At 51.8% G+C, this 26,678-nt stretch overlaps 1 protein-coding gene across 6 annotated transcripts in view; it reads right to left on the reverse strand.

Annotated features, from left to right (window-relative positions):
- Positions 1–26,678, reverse strand: part of LOC140903513 (glycerol-3-phosphate acyltransferase 2, mitochondrial-like) — a 175,081-nt gene that overhangs the window by 25,233 nt on the left and 123,170 nt on the right. For 5 of the 6 annotated variants that reach the window (XM_073324880.1, XM_073324882.1, XM_073324877.1 and 2 more), the window contains 4 exons: positions 6,517–6,671; positions 5,684–5,797; positions 5,234–5,307; positions 2,612–2,722 (listed from right to left, as the gene is read on the reverse strand). In XM_073324880.1, coding sequence (XP_073180981.1) covers positions 2,612–2,722; positions 5,234–5,307; positions 5,684–5,797; positions 6,517–6,671 — 454 coding nt within the window. The remainder of the gene's footprint in view (positions 1–2,611; positions 2,723–5,233; positions 5,308–5,683; positions 5,798–6,516; positions 6,672–26,678) is intronic. The other variant, XM_073324881.1, reaches the window with a different exon arrangement.

The following is a 26,678-nucleotide window of genomic DNA, read 5'->3' on the forward strand; positions in this document are numbered from 1 at the left end:
ATAGACTTTTTTCAGGTTAATGGACGGCTCAAAACTGAAAAATTGTACGTGCCCAAAGTGATATAAACTGAACTGAAACAAGGCCATGGTATTCCGAATAAGGGTGCCCACATGGGAGATGAATAGAGAGCTGGCTAGATTGTCGGGCTCAACGGGTACTGATCAACGGCTCGATGTCTAGTTGGCAGCCGGTATGAAGCAGAGTGCCCCAGGGGTCGGTCCTGGGGCTGGTTTTGTTCAATATCTTCATTAATGATCTGGAGGATGGTGTGGACTGCACCCTCAGCAAGTTCATGAAAGACACTAAGCTGAGGGGAGAGGTAGATACGCTGGAGGGTAGGGATAGGGTCCAGAGTGACCTAGACAAATTGGAGGATTGGGCCAAAAGAAATCGGATGAGGTTCAACAAGGACAAGTGCAGAGTCCTACACATAGGACGGAAGAATCCCATGCACCGCTACAGGCTGGGGACCAGTTCTGCCGACTAGCGGCTCGGCAGCAGTTCTGCAGAAAAGGACCTGGGGATTACAGTGGACGAGAAGCTGGATATGAGTCAGCAGTGTGCCCTTGTTGCCAAGAAGGCCAATGGCATATTGGGCTGCGTTATTAGGGGCATTGCCAACTGATTGAGGGAAGTGATTATTCCCCTCTATTTGGCACTGGTGAGGCCACACCTGGAGTATTGCATCCAGTTTTGGTCCCTCCACTACAGAAAGGATGTGGACAAATTGGAGAGAGTCCAGCAAAGGGCAACAAAAATGATTAGCGGGTTGGGGCACATGACTTATGAGGAGAGGCTGAGGGAACTGAGGTTATTTAGTCTGCAGAAGAGAAGAGTGAGGGGGGATTTGATAGCAACCTTCAACTACCTGAAGGGGGGTTCCAAAGAGGATGGAGCTCGGCTGTTCTCACTGGTGGCAGATGGCAGAACAAGGAGCAATGGTCTCAAGTTGCAGTGGGGGAGGTCTAGGTTGGATATTAGGAAACACTATTTCACTAGGAGGGTGGTGAAACACTGGAATGGGTTACCTAGGGAGGTGGTAGAATCTCCTTCCTTGGATATTTTTAAGGTCAGGCTTGACAAAGCCCTGGCTGGGATGATTTAGTTGGGGATTGGTCCTGCTTTGAGCAGGGGGTTGGACTAGATGACCTCCTGAGGTCCCTTCCAACCCTGATATTCTATGATCTCAGCATAGCTACAGGGGTACAGTAATGCTAGTATATTTCCCACGTAGACTAGCCCCAAGTGCCCAAGACTGCAATGCAAAGCGGGCTGGGTGTATAACAGCAGAGTGAGCCATGCTGGACAATGCCTCTCTCGTTCTCTGCTCGTACCCCACTATTGCAGTCAGGTGCTTACACTGTGCTTGTCACAGCAGCATCTGATCCCTTCGAGCTATGACTCCCCGTTTCTGAGATGGGGAAACTGAGGCAAAGGGAAGTGACTTGCCCAATTCAAGGACAGAGCCAGGACTAGAATCTAGGTTGCCTGGCTTGGGTGCACTCCAGCTTGCACTCTCACTCCAGCAACTGGGAAAATTTAACTCAATCAAAAATTGAAAAAAATGCTTTAAAATAAACATTATATTAGCCATCAAAATGATAAAAAAATAAAAACACTAATTCCGCCAGGCCTAAATATGGCAAGGGCACTAGGGCAGGGCAGCCATCAACATCTGAACCATGGTGTTGAGCAGAGATGCTCTGAGCAGGATACAAGTAGCAGAGGCCCTGTCTATACCAGCACACCCGCTAGAGGCCAAGAAAGGACTGGAGAGTTCCCACAAAAGGCCAGTTCAGGTACTTCACACTCTTATTCTCTTCTAGAGGCCTGGCTCCTTGGTTGGACAACATTTCCCATGATGCACCAGTGTCCCCGCTTGGCGAGTGGAGGTGGGACATCTTGGCAGGCCTACCGCCATGGTGCATCATGGGAGTTGAAGTCCAGCAGGACAGACGCCTGTCCCATGGAGGCAGATAGGAGCATGAGGTAACCGAACCACAACTCCCATGAGGCACCACAGCAGCATTTCAGATGCAAAATATTTCAAATTTTCGAGCATCCAGATTTTTTATGCAAAAATTAAACTTTTCCAAGGAAAGCAGACACTTTTCACAAAAAAATTCAGTTAATCAAAAAACCAATTTTCCATCCAAAAAAATGTTTAAACCAGCCCCACCTAACAGTTCGCACAGCCCTGGCATCCTGCTAGAGAGGGCATAAGTTGCTGGGTAGGGAATAGAACCCAAGAGTCCTTACTCAGATACCCTCCCTGGCCTGAGGTTTATAGCCCCATGTCAGTTCTACTTTATTCTGAAGGTGACAAGGGCACGTGGTCTAGTGGTTAGAACAGGACACTGGGGCCGGGTCCACACCTGAGATTTGGGCCAAATTCTCCCATTGTTGCAGCCCATGTCCTGTTCAAAAACCTAAACCAACCGGCCCTGGCTGCAGTCAGAACAGCAGAGACCCGGAGGCAGGCTCCAAACAATGTAGGGCTGTAATACCATGAGGAACAGCTGAGAAAGGAGGGGACATAAGAGCAAAACTCCAGTGCCAGCCCGTGGGGTAAATAATAACCTCAGGTTGCTCTCACATGAGGAACGATACCTTTTGCTGCAGAAGATTCTCTCCTGGAGGTCTTGTGGGGTCTCGGAATGAACTTTCCAATCGAGGACCGCAAGGAAGTAGCAGAGTCTTCTTACTAGCCAGCCCCTGTACCTAGAGAGAGAGACTCAGCTAGGGAATTACGGAACCTATAGACACGTGATACATTACATGCACGCCATTACCCAGGTATATCCTTTCAGGGTACTACTAATACCTGTAAGCTACAAGTATAATATACATAGCACTTTTCATACGTAGATCTCAAAGGACTTTACAAAGGAAGGAAATCTGGATCATTACTTCCATGGGGAAACTGAGGCACAGAAAGGGGGCGTGCCTTGCCCAAGATCGCCCAGCAGGCCAGTGGCACAGCTGGGAACAGAAGCCAGGTCTCCTGCATCCAAGGCCACTGCTCTACCCACTAGGAAACACTGCCTCCCCACTGGGAGCCTTCCTTTAACTCCAGTGGTGTCGGATCAGTCCCTTGACATGTCCCCTCGTTCAAGTGTTTCATGTTTTTAACAAGCCCATCCCTCCTTCGCAACGTCCTCCCATTCGGAAACGACTGACGTAGGTCAGAGCTTGTTGGAACGGGTCTAATCTCCGTATTCAATCCTTCATGCTCTGGTACTTGCCAGACCTCCAGCCCAATGATAGCTGAAATAACTTTTACCGTCGCATGGTCGAGCGGACAGCGTGCTGGGCTGGGCTGGGAACCAGAAGACCTGGGTTCTAGTCCCTGATCTGCCCCTAGCCTGCTGGAGTCAGCTCAGCCCTCTGGCCAAGATTTCAAAACCGACTTGTGACTCCAGAGTCCTCATTTCTGGGTCTGATTTTCACAAAGGTCCAAGCACCTGCCTTCTCAAAACCAGGCCCCTTTCACAAGCTTCAAGGTGGGGGCTCCAATAATTGAGCCAGCCCCAAGGTCACTGGGCATTTATGGACACCGTGGCTGCTGCGCCTCAACTTCCCAATTTGTAAAATGGGGTTACTGGCGCTTGGTAAAGCGCTGCGAGATCTAAGGAGGAAAAGAGCTATAGAAAATGTACAGCAGTGGCATTCCCATGCTAAAACCATATCGATTGAGGGAGCTCTCTCTCGACCATGCAACCACAGGGTCTCAGAGCTTCCTTCTAGGAAAAGAGAACATCCAGGATGTTCCTGCATTGGCATTTCCCAGCTCTAACTTCAGCGCTCCTGAAGGGCAAACGTTCCCGACACAAACTTTGCATTCTGTTCAATGCAGCCTTTGCTGTACCACGACCCGCACCAGTGTCCTGTTAACATTAACCAAGACTGATGCAAGATCCCTGATGTCATCAGGTCTCCAATCAGGCATTCAGTCCTCCATCAGTACCAGGGAATGCTAAGAGACTACTAAAGGACTTCATTAACCCCCAACATTTTGCAAGCACCAGGACAAGGAATGAAGACCGAACTCCGCAAGAAATATTGGAATCCCAGTGACATAGAGGTTCCGTTTCTAACCTGCCTACGGCACTGATGAGATGTCAGACGCTAAACATCACACATCTCTGGTTACTACCTTGCGTTCCCATCGCCCCCGCCCCCAGTTTTAGCGTCCGTAACTCGTGACATGCTACGAGGCAAGATGAATTATTTAGACCCTTTCGTAAGCTGGAGCCGTGAGGTTTCAAGCAGCAGGAAGCATGGTGACCCCATTTTCAAGAGCGCGGAACACCCATGGAGCCCACAGAAACTGACAGGAGCTGCAGCGGCTCAGCCCTGCATGCTCCAAAATCAGTATTTGGAGAGTTAAACATCAGGGGACAAAACCTCAGCCAGTGTAAATCGGGGGAGCTCCAGCAATCTCTGTGGGAAGCCAGTGACTGACATCAGCCAAGGATCCGGACGTATGTACATTGCTACTGAAGTGCGGGCACGTGAGAGTAGCAGGGAAAGGAACCAGAACCACCGAGTTTTTAACATCCACCGTCACACAAACTGCCAGGGCTAGAAACAGCTTGGGCAGCCCTACCCAAAATGCTTTGTAAGCATTTCCCTGCGCTGGTCCCAGGGAAGGGATCAGAGTGGAAACTCTGATCTCTGAATACAACCTTCCACACCAGAGTGGGAATCGACATGTTTTGGTAACAACTAACTACTCGGTTGAATCTCTATTCCCCTTTTGCTGCGGCTGTTACATTACATTGGAGTGGGTGGGCGGATGGGAACGAATCAAATACTCTCCTCTCCGCTGTTAATAACACTTAGTCTTTATGGGCCTGCAGCTTTCAAAAGGCTTTACAAACAATCCTTAAAGCGATTTAGTTATTAGACGAATTAGCAAGCGAGGCTAACTTATGAATCCTCCCATCACTCCAGTGAGGCAGAGAAATGATTATTATTCTTGCTTTTGTTCGCAGGGAGAAGCGACTCACCCCGGATCCCACGGCAAGTCCGTGCAGGGCTGGGGATAGAACCCAAGAGTCCAGGCTGCCAGGGTTGATTACATCTCCAGCCTCAGAGGCACGTGGAGATAACGCGGGAAGAGTATGTCCTCCCTCTGCTGAACATCGACACAGCATGGTGCCCAGGAAATCGCCCCATTCCAACCCTCTCCCACCCCGCACCCCTTCCCCAGCCCCCTCCAATACTCACCTGGTGTCTTCCTCCGTCACCTGGAGAACATTGTGAAAGCCCAGGGAAGGAAGGTGCTTGTGGAAGGAGGATTGCTGAAAGCAGACAGGCATGGCCGTTAGTAGAAACACATCCTGAATAGCAGGGCTCCCCCTTCTCCCCTAGGAATTCACTCCTCTGCCAAGAATAACCCAGGAACCCTCCATCCCTGCCAGCGTGGGGAGGGCGAGTTCCTTCTCTCTTTGCCCTGCAGCTGCCGGCAGCGACAGGTGCTGCCCAGAGGCCAGAATCTGCTTTGGTGCTGGTGAAAGGTTGCAGCTGGGAAGACCCAGATTCACAGACATCTGTCCCTGCCAATCTGCTCTAGCCCTGCCCAAGAGGGACCAACTCTAGGGGTAAGTCCCTCTGAAAGCAGAAGCCACCAACCACCGCCAGGCTGATCCCCTCCCTCTTCTGATCGCCTGTCCTTACCCAGCTCTTCGGGGTGCAGATCTGACAGCAGCGCCCCACGAACGGGCGGTACTTGCCCAGAAAAGGGGTGACAATCTCCAGCTTCACCCCGAAGCCCAAGGGCCAGGTCTTCATCTGAGGAAGAGAGGAAATAAAGCCTGTTTATCCCAACCCCCCGCCCACCCCATCACCCGAAACCCCAGCATGGGAAAGAAAAGCTTGCAGCCCAACGCCTTTCCAGGAGACAGGTTCCTAAATCACTTTGGCTGGGTCTTCACTGCTGCCTAGCTGTGATCATGGGGGAGCCACCTGGCTACCCGCAATCTCAAGAGATTGCAACCCCACCGCAGAGCTGCAGTCGGGTTCTGCGTGCTGCGGGCATGTTTCCTGTCCATGCTGGGGCTGCACCCAGCCACAAAGACTTCTGGATACGTAGCTCATGGTTCACAGCAGCCAGCACCAAGCCGCGTGGATTTGGATATTCAATTCCCATTCGTTTTAGTGGGAACCTAAACCTCTTGGGCAACGTAGACAATCTCAGCCCTCGTCTGCAAGAGAATGAGCCTTGTATTGGAGACCCATCCAGCTAGTAAGACCGAAGGCTTTCAGCACTCGCTGTCACGTGACGCCTCTTGCAATAACACAGACGCTCATCGCAGGCCTGAAGCCTTTGCACCCCCTGGCATCGCTCCTGCTCTGACTCCCACTGATCTGAATAGATCCCAAGTGCCGGTCCCATCTGGATATGCGGGGGTGACACTGAGTGTCCGATCCTCCAGGTCACAGCTCCCTCCTGCCCTGGCAGGGAGAGCAGTGCCACTTCTGGGGTACCCTCCCTCCAAGGGAGCACACACGTGTCTCTGCGGCGACTTCTTCTCAGCCAGCAGGATGCGGGTGGCGGAGTCCCGCTGGGTCAGAGCCATGGCTCGCCCCGATCTCGAAGCACAAGCTGGGTGCGGGCTCTTGGGACCAGCAGCAGTGTCCACGGAGGGCAGCGTGGTGAGAGGAGCTGGAAAGACACAGAGGAGAGGGCACCGGCTGGTTTGAGAGACAAGGAGGCCGGTGGAGAAATCTCACCACCCGAAGCACCACCAAGTGGAAGGGCTGCCCAGCGGTTCGGTCGCTACTCCAGGATGCCAGCTCTGCCAGAGGCCCTGGGGGACCTCGAGTGAATCATTTAGATCTGTGCCTCAGTTTCCCATCTGTACAAACAGCACTGCCCTGCTCTCAGACACTGCGGGCCTGCAATCTACAGAGCCACCCAGCCGCTGCTCAGACAGGAAGAGATCGCCTGGAACAGACATTCTGCTTCCGTGAAATGGCCTGGCCAAATCCTGTGGCCAATGACTAACGCCTCAGAGGGAGGCGAACCTCGCCTTGGCCAGCACCGGGGGTCTTTATTGTATAACGGACCCCTCCAATGGCCCTGCGTGGTTGTTGCAGGTACGGCTTCAAGCACAAGCAATCGTACTAACTCCCCATGCCCTCCACACACGGAGGCTCGACCTTCTGTATTCACGGCACTCTCCGGCTCGCTGCCTGGGCGATGGTCTTAGCCAGACATGGGCAAGGCTGCGCCGCAGACTCCCCCTCCTCCCCCCGCAAGAGGAAAACTCCCTTTCACAACTGGAGACCTCTCGAGGGGAAAGGCTAACTCCTCGGCTGAGAAATCAATTGTTCTGCAGCTCATCTACCGCACAGAGAGGGAAAAAAACCCAGCAGCCAATGCGCCCAAAGCCCTGAGGAGAAGAGTTTATTCTCTTTGTAATTCAACTCCAATATCGTTACAATTGACTTTTCCCTCCCACGCCCTCCTCGCTCTCCCATGGAGACGCCAATCTCTACCAGGAAACTGCGGCTCTAGCCGATGGCACCCGGAGCACAGAGGCAGGGAGCCTGCCCCGCACTGCGTCCCAGCTGGTGCTCGGCTCCACCAACCAAAGCCGACCCCTGGGAACATAAGGGCAGGACAAAGAGAGGGCAGCCCAGCAGGCAGGAGGATGGACTGAGAGGTGGGAGACCTGGGCTCTATCCCTGGCTCTGCCACTGATTCACTGTACAGCCTTGGGCAAGTCACTTCCCCAGTCCATGCCTCCGTTTCTCCTTATGTTTTGCCTGTGTAGATGGTCCGCTCTCCAGGGTATGTACAATAGTGCCCCCATACCTAAAATACAGAATCAAACACAAGGAAAGCAGGTTTCCCCTTTAGGATATTTTCCTAGCTCTTAAGAGACGTTACCCCGCCCTTTGGGACACAACTTCACAGTTTAACAGACCTTAACTGACACTCCCCTTTGTTTAGTTCCATCCCATCCCTCCTACGAGTTACATACCCCAAAGCACCCTCCCCTTCTTGGCGTTTGCACCCCTCCAAAGCCAGGCCCCATTAGGGGATCATCTTTCCCCCCCTTAAGTCAATCCCGCCAGCCCCTTAATCATTTCATTGGCAGCTTGGCTCCAAGTCCCATTTGTTCCGGCTGCTGACATCACCTGCTGGTGTTTTGCAAAGCAGTCAGGGAGCAGAGCTGGACAGAAGGGCAAAGAGCACTGACCGGGCATGCAGGAGACCTGGGCTAGGCACTTCACCCCACACGCAGGAGATGAATAAACCTTCCCTGGCCTTGTTTATTTGGAGCACAAACACTTTGGGGGCGGGGACTGTCTCTCGCTACATGAACGGGCAGCACCTAGCACCTGGAGGCCTGTCTTAGTGGGTCTCATCGATGGGCTACTGTGATACCATTAAAACATACCATGGTTATTTGGGGTCCTGGAGCCCAGGGCACTAACCCCAGTGCCCTGGTCAGATTCCCGCGTGTCTAATTCCAAGCTGCCTCCTCAGTAAAAAGACAGAATCCTGCTTCCTCAAACAGTAACACGGGCTCACTGCCAGCCAGCCATAGGAAGCACGTGGTATCGCAGTGTGAATGCTCTGCACCAGTGCCCAGAGTTAACGTGGCATAAGAGTTTCCATTCTAAGCCCCCGTTCACACAGGCTGATCACTTTCTGAAACGTTCTCTCCCTCCCACACACGCACCTTGTAAGTTGTAACGTTCCAAGCTTAGGGCCCTGGATTCAACCCCTGCGTGGAAACAAGTCCCATTTCACTTGCGCTTTACACCCCTTGGACCCTTGGTCTTCTGCTTTCAGTTACCCAAGGTGAAAATCGAGAGGAACCCCTGGGAGTCGAAGGCACAGCTCTCAGAGGGCAGAATCTGGCGCAGCGGTATACTCACTCAAAACGATTTTTTAAAATATCTGTGGGTTTCATCCTTTAACACACAGTGGCTCTGTTACAAAAGAAAAAAGTTTCACACACACCCCCTTTCCCCTCCGTCACAAAAAAATGTCAGGACTACCCTCCCCCATCTACCCATAGTGGTCACCCCCTGTTCTAACTTGTTGGGCCACCCAGGTTCAGACCCTGGGGTTTAAGCCAATATTTCCCAAACTTCTGAAAACTGAGTCCTCCCCACGCACCAAACAAGGAAATGAAACCTATCACATCCAATTTGCAACACTCTCACGTCCCTCCTGAGGAACCACCAGCATAAATCTTCATACGGTCCTTCCTCACACATCACCAGTGACATCTGAGTCAGCCCCCACCGGAACAAAAAGAGGTTCGCACTTCTGAGCAATTGTTTCAGGCTCTCTGCAAATTCAGGCAGGCATTGCAGTATCGGTTACACTCAGTTCACACCTTGAAGGTTTCCCTCTCAAGTCTAAAAACTAGAGACTTACTTTAAAAAAAAAGAAAAGAAAACAAAGTTGAGACCCTGGAGAACAACGGAGAGGTCTGTCCATACACCCCCAGAGTCTCCTTTGTGCCTCTCATTTTGGAAAACACTGGTTTAAGCAAAAGCCCTTTGTTATGTTATTACTATCATACAGACAATGCCTCCTGTTATTCCCTTCTTCCCCCACAACACACACACACACAGACAGGATAGCTGTCCCAACACCCTGCAAACCGCAATTGCGACGCTATGCTCACACTACACTGTGGAAGATCCATGCAAGCAGCCCACAATCTAACATATGTTCTTTGTCCTTATTGAGCTGACAAGCAAGACAAAGCTGCATAATTGCTCCCAGAAACAAAACATTTAAAATGAAAACAAAGTGAAAAATTCGCAGACCCTGCCAAGAGATCTGTAAAGCACAAGACTGCAGAATCAGGCTGTAGATTTGTGGGAATCGGGAGTCGGGGGGAGCTCCCAGCTCTGCCTCTGACCACATGCGTGATCTTGGGCAAATCACCGTAGACCTTGATTCTCAGATACGCTGAGCTAGCTGCAGTTAAGGGGAGCTGCGGGTGCTCAGTGCCTCTGAAAATCTGGCCCTGGGTCTCTCTGTGCCTCAGTTCCCCCTCTGCACAAACGGGGAGAACACTTTATTAGCGCACAGGTAGCATTAGGAGAGCAACCCCATTTATGTATGTGAGATGCTCAGATACTACAGAGACGGGGTGGGCACCATAGAAGAACTTAGACAGGCTTGGAGAGATTCCTGTTAACTCTCATCCGTTACTTTAAACCATATATTTGGAGAGGTGTGGATACCTAGTGGACAGAGCATTGGACTGGGAGTCAGGAGACCCAGGTTCTATTCCCAGCTCTGCAGGTGACTTTGGGCAAGTCACATCCCCCTCCCTGCCTCAGTTTCCCCATCTGCCTTTTGTCTCTTAAGACTCTAAGGCCTCTGGGGCAGTCTCTTGCTATGTGAATATACAGCACCTAGCGCAAGGGGGCCCTGATCTCTAGCGCTCCTATAATCCAAAGGATATTTCTGCTCTGTGTTAGCACCGTGCTTAGCACCCTCAGTACCCATCTCTCTCAGGTACGTATATGGCTCCCATTACCTAGTATCTGAGTGCCTCATGCTCTAACATAATGATCCTCCCCCACCCCTGTGAGGCAGGGCAGGGCCAGTATCCCCATTGTACAGAAGGGGAAGTGAGGCCCAGAGAGGCTACGGCCTTGCCCAAGTTACACAGGAAGTCTGTGGTGGCAGCGGGGCTCAAACCCAGATCAAGTCCCAGGCTAGCACCCGACCCAGTGGACCATCTTTCCTCTCCTGTGGCTCGTCGCACGCCTGCAATGCAAATCTCAAAATATTCAATCCCTTCATATCGATTCCTAGGAGTCCAGAGATCATCATCCAGCATTTGCATGAAAACCACCACCACTGAAGCTGAACCCACCAGATGAGCCCTCATCGCACAAGGAGATCGAACTGACATACAGTGCAGCTCCGCTCCTGAGCAGGGCAGTCATTCCACTACTCAATCTTCCCAGACCAGCCGCTGAGCATCTCCAATGGGGCCGTTCAGTGGAAAGGGGTTAGTCTGGGGGAAAGGATTATAACTGGATCGTCACCCAGATGATCTTGCCTATAAAGGAAAGTTTTAAGGCCCCCCCCCACCGCCTCCCCATTGCTTCTTCTTCAAAATCTGTCGCTCTGAAAATCCGTAAGGCTCTAGGGCTTAAACTCTCAGTGTTTAGTGTCTTTCATGGCATTTCTCAAGCCTCTCCCAAGCACGGGTATGGCATCTCCTTCCTAACATCCCAGCTTCACAGCAAAAGCCACTATGCCTGGGAATCTATTACTCCACGCTAAATGGCACCTGTGTTTTACCCATGTTCCCAATTAGTACCAAGGCCCTGGGCCTAGACAATGCCCCAAATCGTGCAGTTAAGTCCCATCTCTACCAGAGACTTAAGAGTCAGATTTCAAGGGTGGGCAAACTTTTTGGACCGAGGGCCACATCGGGGTTGCGAAACTGTATGGAGGGCCAGGTAGGGAAGGCTGTGTCGCCCCAAACAGCCTGGTCCCTGCCCCCTCCCACTTCCCACCCCCTGACTGCCCCCCTCAGAACCCCCGACCCATCCAACCCCCCGCTCCCTGTCCCCTGACCGTCTCCTCCCAGGACCCCCTGCCCCTAAGCACCCCCCCAGGACCCCACCCCCTATCCAACCCCCCCTGCACTTCCTGTCCCGACCCCTATCCACACCCCCACCCCCTGACAGGCCCCCCCGGTACTCCCATGCCTATCCAACCCCCCCGTTCCCCATTCCCGACTGCCCCCCAGGAGTTCCTGCCCCTTATCCAACCCCTGCCCCGCTCCCCACACCTTTACCACGCCGCTCGTAGCGGCAGGACTGGCAGCCACGCTGCCCAGCCGCAGCCAGCCGTGCTGCCCGCAAGGCGAGCTGAGGCTGCAGGGGTGAGGGGACAGCAGGGGAAGGGCTGGGGGCTAGCCTCGCCTCCCTGGCCGGGAGCTCAGGGGCTGGGCAGGACGGTCCCGCGGGCCGGATGTGGCCTGCGGGCCATAGTTTGCCCACCTCTGATCTAATCTGACCTCCTGCTTAACCCCGGCCATAACATTTCACCCAGTGACAGCTGCAGCCAACTCACGCCTTGTGGCCCCAGCTGGAGCATATCTGACATTCCTCCAAATACCAGTAAAACTCTGCTTGTAACACAGCATCTCAGGAACAGCTCTATAAAGGGATGCTTGAGACTTTCAACGCAACATTTAGACTTGGGGGCAAGATAGTGCCACGGCAATCTAACACCAGTAGGAATTGTTTTAATCTGTTAGCCAGCATGTATTTGTAATATGTATTGCACATTACTTTACAGATAAATGCCAGCACATATTTGAATGGTCTTCTGCTTACTCTTATTCACTTATGCTAAGTATCCCAGAGCGTTTTGCAAAGCTGAAGTCAGCTTTGGAGCTAGCAAATATGAAATCTGTCAAACACACATTTGTTCTATATTTTAGGACAGGTACCGACCGACATGGGCAACTGGTTCAGAATGTAGCATTCAAAATGAAGATAAGAAAAATACAGAATAAACCACCAGTTAAGGAACTGTTACAAACTGGTGGGTTGGGTTCTAGTGATGTAACTTGCAAAACCATACTATAAATATAGCTAGTTTAAATGCACATTTCGGAAGCACGCCTTCTGAGTCAGGGGAACACGCTACATGATAAGAATTGCTTCCCAGGTGGAGGGTATGTCTGCTTTTTGTATTGTACTGTTTTATCTGGAGACAATCCGTTTGCCTACGTTTGGTGATATGGTCTCTTGAACGTTTTTAATAATGAACCATGCATGTAATCAAAACAATTAGCTATGCTTTTAGTCAAGATAGTTTGGGGAACCAGAGAGGAGCCAAGCATTAGTCAAACCAGTCTGGCACAGGGTCATGACCTGGCCATTTGGATTTGGGATAGGAATCTTGTAGATTGGACGCCCGCGGATACGGGTCCTAAGTACACTTGTAGCAGGATAGCGCTACTTTGGCAAATAACTGGTTAATAAAGATTACAGAAAGCAAAAACTGCTTTCTGGGCATAAAGCCATGCCTTAAGAATACATAAAGATTGATTACAAGTGAAACATTCCTTTTTGGGGTCAAAGCAGCAGGGCTGACAACAGGATATAATTAAACAAGCACTAAGTCGTCTAACTACAACAGGCCAATATTTTCCAACACATGTACCTAAAGCTAGGCTTCTCCATCTCTATTTTTGCACCCCAGTCCTGTAAATAATAATAATACCCAGCTCTTCTGCAGCGCTTTTCATCCACAGATCTCAAAGTGCTTTACAAAAGGGGTCAGTACCATTATCCCCAAGCTACAGATGGGGAAACTGAGACACAGGGAGGTGATGTGACTTCCCCAAAGTCACCCAGCAGGCCACTGGTAGAGCCAGAAACAGATTCTAAGTATTTCAAGTTCCCACTAAGCAACACAGCCCAATGGCAGCTGGCTTCAATGGGACTACTCACAGGGCATAAAATGAAGCACGTGCATAATTCTTTGCAGGATCAGGGTTTTAGGTAGCAAAATAAGTGGCCTGATTTCAGAGATACTGGACTCCCTTCAATTTCAATGGTAGGTTAAGGCTCTTATCTATGCATTCAAGGCCCCAATCCTGTAATTTACACGTGGACAGACCCCTGTCTTCGGCAGAGTGCCATGCAGATGAAGCAATCTGCCCGCAGGTTGTCAATTGCCGAACTAGGGTCTAAATAGGGATCTGGATACCTCATTTTAAGGCACCCGAGTTTGAAAATTAGACATTAAAATGTGGAAGAGTTTTTGCCTCAGACACTTTCCCTTTTTTGCAAATGATTTTGCTAGCCCATAAACCAGAAAAGCACCATTTATTAAAGGGGGGAAGAAACAAACCTCTCAACAGCCTAATAGATACAAACAAGTAAATAATGATAAATAAAAAAAAAGAAATGGGAGAAAGTCCCCAGGAAACATGCTTGCCGAGTGAAATATTTCAATAAAAATTAAAAAATCCATTGAGAAGAGTTTTGATTTAAGCATTCCCACTGCAGTGTCTGCACCCCAAACACTGCAGCATCGTGCTAGCACGAGAGCCATAAAGCAAAAATCAGCCAGAAACAAAGGAGAAACTATTGTCCAAATTGACTAACATGCAAAAGAATAAAAAAGGGTAACAACCTAAAAGACGAAATGTAGATTAAATACTGTAAGTGGTTTATTCGTAAGAATTTGTTACTATTAATAACATTATATAAATTGGTTATATAATTTTTGGAAGGCAGAAGGATTGAGCAAGTCACTTCTCTCTGGCCTCAGTTTCCCCTCCCACCCTGTGTCTGCCTTATCTAACTTCTTCAAGTCTCTGATGCGTGCATAGAATCATAGAATCATAGAATATCAGGGTTGGAAGGGACCCCAGAAGGTCATCTAGTCCAACCCCCTGCTCGAAGCAGGACCAATTCCCAGTTAAATCATCCCAGCCGGGGCTTTGTCAAGCCTGACCTTAAAAACCTCTAAGGAAGGAGAGGTTTCAGAGTAACAGCCGTGTTAGTCTGTATTCGCAAAAAGAAAAGGAGGACTTGTGGCACCTTAGAGACTAACCAATTTATTTGAGCATGAGCTTTCGTGAGCTACAGCTCACTTCATCGGATGCATCCGATGAAGTGAGCTGTAGCTCACGAAAGCTCATGCTCAAATAAATTGGTTAGTCTCTAAGGTGCACATCCGATGAAGTGAGCTGTAGCTCACGAAAGCTCATGCTCAAATAAATTGGTTAGTCTCTAAGGTGCCACAAGTACTCCGTTTCTTTTTAAGGAAGGAGATTCTACCACCTCCCTAGGTAACGCATTCCAGTGTTTCACCACCCTCTTAGTGAAAAAGTTTTTCCTAATATCCAATCTAAACCTCCCCCACTGCAACTTGAGACCATTACTCCTCGTTCTGTCATCTGCTACCATTGAGAACAGTCTAGAGCCATCCTCTTTGGAACCCCCTTTCAGGTAGTTGAAAGCAGCTATCAAATCCCCCCTCATTCTTCTCTTCTGCAGGCTAAACAATCCCAGCTCCCTCAGCCTCTCCTCATAACTCATGTGTTCCAGACCCCTAATCATTTTTGTTGCCCTTCGCTGGACTCTCTCCAATTTATCCACATCCTTCTTGAAGTGTGGGGCCCAAAACTGGACACAGTACTCCAGATGAGGCCTCACCAATGTCAAATAGAGGGGAACGATCACGTCCCTCGATCTGCTCGCTATGCCCCTACTTATACATCCCAAAATGCCATTGGCCTTCTTGGCAACAAGGGCACACTGCTGACTCATATCCAGCTTCTCGTCCACTGTCACCCCTAGGTCCTTTTCCGCAGAACTGCTGCCTAGCCATTCGGTCCCTAGTCTGTAGCTGTGCATTGGGTTCTTCCGTCCTAAGTGCAGGACTCTGCACTTATCCTTATTGAACCTCATCAGATTTCTTTTGGCCCAATCCTCCAATTTGTCTAGGTCCTTCTGTATCCTATCCCTCCCCTCCAGCGTATCTACCACTCCTCCCAGTTTAGTATCATCCGCAAATTTGCTGAGAGTGCAATCCACACCGTCCTCCTTGATGCATGTACAGCATCCTAGTACAATGGGGCCAGTTCTCAGATAGGGCTTTGTATAACTGTAATACAAAAACAAACAACGACGACTTTAATCTGATTGTGTCCCTTTAAAGTTGGAGGGGAAACCACTTTCTGTGGCAAATCTCTATTTTCAATAGCTTAGAACTTGCTCCCTGGAAAAAATGATTTGGGGTCTGAAATTTCTCCTGCTTATTTTTACAATGACCTGGGCCATGGCCCTGCAAAACACTTAACACGTGAATAGCCCTGCAGAGGCCACCGAGGTAGAGAGCTACGAATACTTCTATTGTCCACTGTGTATGGCGGGGACTGCCCTTTTGCTCGGGCTTTGCACAGCCCCAGCACAGTGGGGTCCTGGGCCACGACCAAGGCTCCTGGGTGCTGGACAGTATAAACAACAACGAATAATAACACATGCGTGTAAGTGTTTGGATGAACGGGCACCTTATTTTGGAAGCTTTCGGCCATTTTTCAGTTATTCAAGCGCAGAGCTGGGGAGAGGATAGCAGAGCGGGTGATTAGATCAGTTAAGAAAGCGTAAGGCTGAGTTTAAGAGTGAGAATCTTCACGGCCCTCCGACCTCTGAAAAACCGCCTCTCTTTTCAGCCGCCGCACCGGATTCGTACACCCTGTGCTAAGGCCCTGTGGGAGGAACGCACCGTCTGCCTCATTTGCAAGGATCTGATTTAGGAACGATAGAGGCTGGGGGATTTGGGAACAGCCACCGGTACCAGCTTTACAGGCACCCGTTATTTTCCTTCACACTTCGGTACGGAAAGAAATAGTATCACATGGCCCATGACCCCACTGTGCAAGGCGCTGTACAAACCCAGAACAAAAAGGTGGTCCCTGCCCCCCCCCCAAGGCTGACCATCTAAGGGTACGTCTACACTAACACAGCACAGCTATACCAAAGATGCTTCCCACGTCGATGGAAGCGGGTTTTCCATCCTCTCCCAGAGGCGGTAGCTAGGTCAACAGAATAATTCTTCAAAATTCTGCACAGCCCTCAGCGATGTAGCTAGGCCGATCCAATTTGTAGGTGTAGCCCAGACCCAAGCAACACCGTTATCCACTTACACAGCACCTAAGTCCTAAGCAGCAGGCTGGAACCATTGCATGAACAAATGGAGCCCTATCGAATACACAACCTGGTGAAGAGCAGGGGGTGTTGGGGAGGGGGCAAAGGGTCCCAGACACTGTATGTGGCTTGGAAGAGCAGGGGAGGGGTCCCATGCGCTGTCTATGGTCCAGCAGAACTGGGAAGGGGGTCCCAGACACTGTACGTGACCTGGCAGAGCTGGGGAGGGGATCCCATACATTGTATGTGGCCCGGTGGAGCTGGGGAGGGGGCAGGGGGTCCCATGCACAGTATGGGGCCTGGGAAGGGAAGGGATGAGGAGGTCCCAGACACTGTAGGTGGAGCAGAGAAGGGACCAGGGGTCCCATACATAGTACATGGCCCGGCGGGGCAGGGGGCAGGGCCCAGGCACTGTGCGGGACCCGGGGGGGCAGGGAGGGGTGGGGAGGAGCCGGGCACGGTGCGGGACCCAGGGGGGCAGGGAAGGGAAGGGAAGGGGGCGGGGGGGGGGCCGGGCATGGTGCGGGACCCAGGGGGGCAGGGAGGGGAAGGGGGGGGCCCAGGCACAGTGCGGGACCCAGGGGAGCAGGGAAGGGGCGGGGGGGGGCGGGCACGGTGCGGGACCCAGGAGGCGGGAGGGAGAAGGGGGTGGGGGGGCCCGGGCACGGGGTGGGACCCGGGGGGGCAGGGAAGGGGTGGGGGGGGCCGGGCATGGGGCGTGACCCAGGGGGGCAGGGAGGGGAAGGGGGTTGCGGGGCCGGGCACGGTGCGGGACCCGGGGGGCAGGGAGGGGAAGGGGGTTGCGGGGCCGGGCACGGTGCGGGACCCGGGGGGGCAGGGAGGGGAAGGGGGTAGGGGGGCCCGGGCACGGGGCGGGACCCGGGGGGGCAGGGAAGGGAAGGGGGTAGGGGGGCCCGGGCACGGTGCGGGACCCGGGGGGCAGGGAGGGGAAGGGGGTTGCGGGGCCGGGCACGGTGCGGGACCCGGGGGGGCAGGGAGGGGAAGGGGGTAGGGGGGCCCGGGCACGGGGCGGGACCCGGGGGGGCAGGGAGGGGAAGGGGGTAGGGGGGCCCGGGCACGGGGCGGGACCCGGGGGGCAGGGAGGGGAAGGGGGTGGGGGGGCCCGGGGCGGGACCCGGGGGGCAGGGAGGGGAAGGGGCGGGACCCGGGGGGGCAGGGGGGGAGAAGGAGGTGGGGGGGGCCCGGGCATGGGGCGGGACCCGGGGGGCAGGGAGGGGAAGGGGGTTGCGGGCCCGGGCACGGGGCGGGACCCGGGGGGGTCCGGTGCATGTTTCCCCGCGGGCAGGGTCCCCCCCGGCCCGCGCTCACCCCGGCCCCGGCCCCGGCCCCGCCGCCTCCCCCACGTGCGCGGCCGGCAGAGCTCGCCCGAGGGCCGCCGCCGCCCGGCCCGGCCCGGCCCGGATCCCCGAGCCCGGGGCGCGTTTCCCCTGCCGCGGGGCGGCTCGGGCCTGTCCCGTCACGGGGGCGTCTGGGCGGGAGCTGGGTGATGGGGGGGGCGAAATATATTCAACAGGCCTCGCGTCCCCCCCCCCCTCGTCTCTTTTCATCCCCCCATCACCAGGAGAAGGGGGGGTTCCCTCCTGGTCTGCAGGAAGGGATTGTATATTGGGGGGGGGGCGTTGCCTGGATGGGGCAAGAAATTTGGCCCTTTACCTGCTGCAAATTTACCTGCCTCAGTTTCCCCCACCGAGGGGCGACACCATTGTAAAGGGTGTTTTCACCTCCTCTCCTGGGCGGAGATCCTTAAGAGGTGGCAGCCTCCACTGATTTCACTGTTAGGCGCCTGAAGGCCTTGAAGGATTTGGGCCTTGGTTGCACGTTACAGATCGCGGGGAACAGGCTGCAGTCGTGGGGCTGTGAAGGCGGAGATTTCCAAGGAGCCCCATTAAAAGGAAGACTCGAAGGTGCCCGTCCTACAAACAATTTCACAGGTGCAGTCCATACTAATAAACAATACTGATCGGCGAGGGTAACTTTCATTTCAGGCACTCAAAGGCCTTTACAAACATTAATTAATAAGCTTAATATGATTTGCATTACAATAGGGCCAAGAGCCCCATCAGAGATCAGTTTCAGAGGAGCAGCCGTGTTAGTCTGTATTCGCAAAAAGAAAGAGGACTTGTGGCACCTTAGAGTCTAACCAATTTATTTGAGCATAAGCTTTCGTGAGCTACAGCTCACTTCATCGGATGTCCTTTTCTTTTATCAGAGATAAAGGCTCTGTTCTTCTAAGCGTGATATCAATATTTATTCACAAGCCAATCCCTGTCCCAGAGAATGTACAAGCTAGTTTTGCAATATTCCCCGAAGTACAATACTGCAGTGAAATCTGCACTAAGAATATGAAAACGGCCACAATGGATCAAACTCTAGGTCCATCTAGCCCAGTGTCCTGTTTTCCAACAGTGGCCAATGCCAGGTGCTTCAGAGGGAATGAACAGAACAGGGCATCAAGTGATCCACCCACTGTCGAAATTTCCCAGCTTCTGGCAAACAGAGCTAACTTTAGAAATCACCCTCTGTAAAGCAGTTAATGTACTTTATTAGGGAAGAAGTCTCTGTCTCCATCTCAAACGTCACTGAAACAAATTCTGCTTTGATGAAACAGCATCTTTCAACCAGCTCAGCTTCTCTTCCTGTACCCAACCAGGGCCCGATACAACACACTAAAACTCTTAGAAGCAGTGACAGACTTGTGCAATGGTACCTTTTCGATCATCAATATTTTGGCTTCTTTCAGTTTGTTTGGCCCAGACAACAAGCAGTTAGAGAAAAGCACAGCTCAAATGCTGTTCATAGACTATTAAGGTTGGAAGAGACCTCAGGAGCTCATCTAGTCCAGTGGCCTCCAAACTGGGGTGTGAGATGATCCTAGGGGGTGCATGGCAGCAGGAGCGCTGCTGGATGGCACTCCGCCGTTTTTTTTCCTTTGGTGGCAGCTCTGCACGTCCATGGCTGGTGTTCCCCACCGGCGGCTCGCCTGCGATAGGTCTTCTGTTCTTCTTCCATCGGCGGCATGTCTGTGGCAGGTCGTCCGGTCTTCACCCTGTGGGTGCGCGAGCCAAAAAGTTTGGAGACCACTGATCTAGTCCAACTCCCTGCTCAAAGCAGAGCCAACCCCAACTAAATCATCCCAGCCAGGGCTTTGTCAATAAAAATGGCCTTTTGGGTTTTCTGGATTTTTTTGACTGATACAAGCACAAAAAATAATCATTGGGAACTCCCAAAGACATCAGCACAGGTTGGTTTGTTCGTTTTTACTGATAACAAGCGCAAAAAACGAATAGTTCCGAACACATCCATACGTTTTGCCGTCAGCATAAAAATGGCCCAAACTATTTGTTGTTGGGGTTGGGGGGTTTTTTGCCCAAAATGTGCTGGTTTTCAGGAGAAAAGCACAACGCAGTGACTTTCTGTGCCAAGTTTCAAAGTGGAACAAATTATTATGGCAGAGTTAAAGACATCTGAAAACAGGATATTTTAAGCGCTGCTGTGGTCTTGACTGCAGCGCCGCCAGCAGGCTGGCGTGAGGATAAATACTCTGAGCATTTGCGCTGACAGGAAGAGTTATTCATTTTCAGAGGCGGTGAAATGGTGCAGAAAAGTAAATGGAGGAGAACAGCACGTGCCGGTTTGACGTATAGCAAAGGTGGACCCCGCTGCACCAGTCTAGCGGTAATGGGGAGAGGAGAGAAGCAAGAGTGGGTCGTGAACGCACAGAAGGAACACCCAGCAGAAAAGGTCCAGGCTAGAAGGATCTGCAGGCAGGGCTGGATTTAGGGGCAAGCGACCGCCTGTAAGTTATTCAAAAGTTTAACAAATGAAGATGCTCCTCACCTGGGCACCATTTGGTCTAGAGCTGGCCGCGCTGGCAGGAGATCTGATTCTGCTCTCATGGAAGATGGTATTTCCCCCAGCACAGAGCCTATATACACCACTAATATCCCATTTGATCACCGGCCAACAGAGCCAAGGTCACATGGTAAGTCAGTGGCAGAGTAGGTCTCCGGCCGCCCCGTTCCACTCACCTTCCTCGGCTCACGCTGCCTCTCTAATACGCTTGTCATCTAGCGTACCGGCTTGATTGGGGCACAGATTCACTGCGGGCCTTTTGCACAGAGGGTGAACTGCACCATGCAACACTATGGACTTTGGGAGTCATTTCTGATGTGCCCCAGTGTGAGTGAGTGCAGAATCTGACCCCCAGTGCTATCAGCTGGATTGGTCACTGAAAGGTACGACGCAAGCCAGATGGTGGGCTTGGTGGACCCAGAGGATGTTTGACGGTTGAAGCCTGACCCTGCAGCATAGCTGATTTTGGGATTGGTGATGGACCTTTGGGGAAGCCAGGACAGCTCTTGAGGGGGACCAAGGATGGCAAACGGAGAGGCTGTGTGATCACAGGAACAAGGATGGGGGCTTGGCCCCAGGACATCTATTCCTGGCTCTGCCACTGTTCTGCTGCATGGTCTTGGGCAAGTCACAGCCTCGCTCTGTGCCTCAGTTTCCCCAGCAGTAGAAGGGGCTCATGATTCTCACCCAGGGCCCCTATTCTGCTGCGAGATTCAAATAAATCCCACTGGCTTCAAGAGAAAGAACACGTCGAGAGTCCAGTTGGGCTTAAAACAGGAATTAACAGCACCTTGCACTGGGAGACAGAAGGCCCCAGAACCTGCCCCTGCCACTTTCCAACACCCCACCCCAGCCGATGCAGGGAGACGTATTGAGAAACCACCTCATGGGCTCCTCATCGGAGTGGCCTGCCCGCTGCCTGGCTCACAGGCCACTGACGTCAATGGGAGTCTCCTCTGTCTGGCTCATACCCAAGTGCTAGGCCCAGCTCATCAGTACCACGCAGAGCATCGCTAGGAGAGGGGGACGTTGGGGTGCGACAGGGGACGCTCCCTCCCGGTGGAGAGCTGAGTGTGCTGGCTCCAGAGCGACTCTCGCCCCAGCTGGCTGAGGGGGCAAGCGGGACAAGCCCTGCCTGGCTGAGCAGCCACTTCAGCTTGCAAGGGCGCACGCTGGGGAAAGCGCACTAGCCTGCCCGCACACTACACGGCGACTGTTCCGTAGTGCGCTCGGAGCTGTATGTCAAAGGCCCTTTTCCACCCCAGCTTACCGCACACTAAGTCTCTGTGTAGTCAAGCCCTTCGTCACCCCCCAGACCAGCTCCCTGGGGTGCCCCTCACTGGCTGCTCCGGGGTTAGTTACAGTGACAGGCCAGTGTTTAACAAGGAGGCCTTGGTCCTCGCATGAAGGGAACTGAATGTCCAGAGGCAAGTGCTGTGTGTCTCTCTCTTTTTCTTCTCTCCATCCCCCCCTTCTTTCAGCGCTTTCTTTCTGCATGTGACAATCACAGCGTCACCCCATGTCTCTCTCTCCTGCCCTCACGACGCTCCCTCTCCATGGTTCATTCAGGAAGATCCTTCACACGGCATCCGTTTCCAGCAGTTTTGCAGTCCCCCGGGGTCAGAGCCCTGCACTCAGGCTGGGAGCATCCCCTTTGCTCCAATTCTCAAGCATTCCGATACGTTTCTCCAGGGCACAATCATTTCTCGAGTGCAGCATTGCTCTCTGCAAGTCTGATCCGGCCGTTCGTTCCCCATGCTCCTGGCGCTAACCCGCGCCACTCCACAATGTCGATGCAGATGTCTGTCTTACTAATTCCATCCTCGTCGCTCCTCAGTTAATTTTTCCCCCAGTGAATGTCATTCATGCAGCTGCCCAGCTGGAAAATGACACGGCTCCTTCCCTCCCAAGAGCTCAAAGTACTTTACAAAGAATCAGTAGATGAGTCTCCTAAACCCGACCTGGGTTTTTACACCAGGGGAACCGAGGCATGGAGAGGCTAAGGTTAGAACTGGTCGAAAATGTCCTGTCCAAAACCAGTTTTCACCACGATGGAACGTGGCTTTTTGGACAAAATGGACATTTTTATGGAAAATGATTTTGTCAAATTTGGGGGGGGTCATCTAAATGTTCTGGGGTTTAAGCTAAGAATGGGGGGGGCTTTTCGGACAAAATCTTGAAACATTTCAAAAAAATTAGAGGAAAATGAAAAAACATTCATTTTTGTTGCACTTTTTCGGGGGCGGAGATCCCAATGAGCTCTAGTTAACAGCCCATTTCCAGAAGCCTTCAGCAGAGTCCCAGTGGTGTGACACAGGGAAGAAGTGCGCAAAGGAGTTAGGGGGGCTCACAGGTGTAGCTCCCCACTCCGTCTCTGGGAGCTGCGGCCTAGGGAGCACCGTCACGGCGCCCAGACAATCCCAGAGGTGTGCTTGCTGGAGTGCTAGATATTAATTAGTTCAGAGAGGCAGAGCCTCTTCCAAGTTTGTTAATTTCTGGATCCAGGAGCTGGCCTGGAGCTCTCGAGCTACTGACTCAGAAAATAGGAAAGCACTAATCCGATCATTAAAAGGCTTCGCTGGACTTGATTAAATGTAAGCCCAAACCTCTCTATAATACCTGGGCTGAGAACTCAGGTGTTGGTTCCAGGTGAGCAGTTTCTCAGAGACGAGGTCATTTCCTTTTTCCTGTCTGTAGTGCTCAGTGGCTGTTTGCAGGGCATTCTCTCAGCTAAAGGAGACCTGCTCTGGGAAAAGAACATCGGGCTTCTGCCCTATTTTGTTCCAGGCCTGAAATAGTTGAGTATTTGTTTCTAACACTGTAGCACCCCAAGGCACCAGTCAGGATTGGGGCCGCACCGTGCTAGGCACTGTACACACTTGTAAAGCAAAGAGAGCCTCTGCTTCAAAGAGTTTACGAACTTCCTGCTTGCTTTTGTCTGACCTTCAAGAAATAGCAAGTTCCACCATTTCTATTTTTGCCAGGGAGAAATCTCTCTCAGCCCTCCATTCAAGCAGTTGGGATGGCAAATCTTGCACCAAGAGATCTTTCCTCCTCACTGTTTATCAAACATTTGAGTTAAATAATGCTTACCCAAAAGACAGAGTTTTAATAAGCCTGATTGGACCTCCAAAAAAAACCCCACCTTTCCCTCCCAAATTCGGGTTTTTGATGTCAAACCCAGCTGCCCAGAGATCCTTCCAGGAAAGGGGATAAAATATGATTTTCTGATGTTGAAAGACAAGCCAATTATTATTATTTTTAAAACACCTTTTAGGTCTTCTTTAAGCATTGTAAAATCACAGTTTTATTTTACTGTGCAGGTCCCTTTCAATTCTGAAGCAGTTTGATGAAATTTTAAATAGCAACAATGTTAACCATTTCAGCACTGGTCAGTTTTTGCAAAAACACCCCAGTTTGGGATTGTGGGCGGAGTTTGAGAGGCAATCCCTTCTTTATTCCATCCCTGGTTATACCTTTTAGTCTTTTACTCCAACAGAGCTGCATGGGTGAAACTCACTAAATGACCTTGAGCTCACCTTTCTGGGTCTCAGTTTCCCCAGGAGAAGTGATCCAGTGGTTAGCGCATTAGGCTGCCATAGAGTCCCTGTGTGACCTCAGTTCCCCCATCTGTACAATGGGGATAACAGCACAGCCCTCGCTTACAGGGGTGTTGAGAGGATAAATACATTAAAGATGGTGAGGTGTTCAAATGTTACAGTGACAGGCGACATGTAAGATTTGTCTCATCTGATGATACTCACTAGCTCACGAGAGAGGTGTTAATAATCTTTGAGATCCACTTCACTCCTATCTAAAAATGGTCATATCAAAGAGCTTTACAAAGCAATATCATTTTACAGATGGGGAAACTGAGTCACAGAGAATGACTTGCGGCCAGTGGCAGAGTCAGGAATTGAACCCAGATCTCACCAGACTGGTTGGAGGGGCTGTGAGGCAGAATTAACTAATTGCTAATCACACGCAGATCCTTGGATGGGAGGCAAATGTTCTTAATAACCTTATAACCAGCTCTCACATAAGGATCCTCACCGAGCAGGGAAAGGCAGAACAAGAACCAACAGCTGGAAGTTGAATCCAGACAACTTCAAATTACAACTAAGGTGCCAATTTTCAACAGTGAGGGTGATTAGCCAGTAAAGCCGTGGATTCTCCATCTCTGTTTTCACATGAAGAGTGGATGGCTTTCTGGAAGCTAGGCTTGATTCAGACACAGGTCACTGGGCTCAGTCCAGGGGCAACGGGCTGAAATGCTCTGGCCTGTTATATGCAGGAGGTCCCTTCTAGCCTTAAAACCTGTGAATTAAAATCTATGAACCTCACCTCCCTATGTCCACCACCACAAAACCAAATGCACTCTGCTTTGCCTTCTAGGTACTGCTGCTCAATATATTGGAAAGGAGAAAGAAGCCACTCAACATGGCAAAAACAACTCCAAAATAGCAGCCATCGACCGCATGTTCTCTCCGATAATAACCCCAAGAATCAATGAGCAACAAGAGCTTTTGAAGCTCCTAGAGCAGCGGCTCTGCGTTCGATCCCTCTCTGGAAGGATAAAGAACGGCCCCGACAGGACTCTGGAGACATGATAGATGCCTAGAGCTGTGCTACTCAAAGTGGTGGTCTGCGGACCGGTTCCGGTCCACGAGCCATCGGCTGCCGGTCTGTGCACACATCGGGGGAAAAAATTGCCAGTCCCCCACATCAGAGAGCTTGAGAAGCACTGGCCTAGAGTATAGCCACTCGCAGGGCCTTTAAAAGTAAATAAAATGTGCTCAAGAGCTTGGAGAATCCAAAGACAAACATACCCATCCGGGGCCAGATTCTGATCTCACATATGCCAGTGGAAATCCAGAGTAACTCCACTGACATCAATGGCATTAACACTGGATTTACACGGGGGTCGGCGAGATGCTAATCCGGCCCATATACAACACTTTGTGCACTAGGGTTGAAGGGGTGCCTAGAGTTCTGCAGCAGGGTGGTGGGGCTAGGGGCTTCTGCCAGAGATGACTGGTGCCTGCTGGGGAGGGGGGCACAATTTAAAGATTCGACCACCACCCCTCCCAACAGCCTGTGTCACACACCCCCAGGCATGCCCCTCCTTTTACCCTCAGCGGCCTCTCCTTGCGGCTCCCAGGAATTAGTAGTGGCAAACAGCTGGGAGCTGCTGGAAGGGGCGACTGGCTCCAGCAGCTGCCGGGCAGGGAGAGGGCCTGGTGGCACTATGTGATGAAGCGGGGCCAGCAAACCCTGGCAAAAACGTCCCACCCATCACCTCTGGCTTCTTCCCAGTGGAGAGGGGGGTCTTGGGGTATGGCTCGTTGGGGCTCAGAGCTTCAGCCCCAGCAGGTGCCTCCCATGGGAAAGAAGCATCCAGAATCTTGGCCTCTAATTATCTGTGATTTCATTACAGGCTATTTGAGCTCTTGGCAAACCTCAGGCCTCCGTGCCGTGATTAGATATTTTTGTCCCAGTTTACCAGGTGGAGAGATCAAAGTGCAGAGAGACTGAGGCCCGGCCTGCTCCAAAGTGCCGTCAATAGATGGCTCAGATTTTAGGTGCTCAAGGTGCCAGATCCATCGTTAGGTACCTAATTAAGCAGCCAATGAACTCAACGGCATAGGTAGTTGCTCAGCACCTCTGCAATTTAGGCCCCCAGTTGGCTCCAATTAGGAATCCCGAAATTAAGGCACCCAAAATCAGAGGGTGCTTTCGAAAACGTGGGTTTGACTCGCGCAGGGTCTGGCAACAAGCAATCCAGCTGTCCTGGCCCTCACCCAGTCCACTGCTCCAGCCACTAGAAACCACACTCCTGATGATAACTGGGCTCGGAGGCCCACATCCTCAAAGGCGTGGGTGTGTTGCCAAAGGTCAAGGCCTCGGACAGCCAGAAACTGGGACTGGATCACAGGGGATGGCTCGCTTGATAAATTGCCCAATTCTGTTCATCCCTCCTGTTCTTATGTATGTTGTTACACTGCAAGTGAGATACAGAATAGGCAAAAGAACCCAGGTACTCTAGATCCAGTGCTTAATTTGTGCCAGGGCTTGCCAAGGCTGAGCCATGGCACCTCTCGGCTTCGCAGTTCAGAGCCCC

Source organism: Lepidochelys kempii, chromosome 26 (assembly GCF_965140265.1).
Source record: "Lepidochelys kempii isolate rLepKem1 chromosome 26, rLepKem1.hap2, whole genome shotgun sequence".
NCBI lineage: Eukaryota > Metazoa > Chordata > Testudines > Cheloniidae > Lepidochelys > Lepidochelys kempii.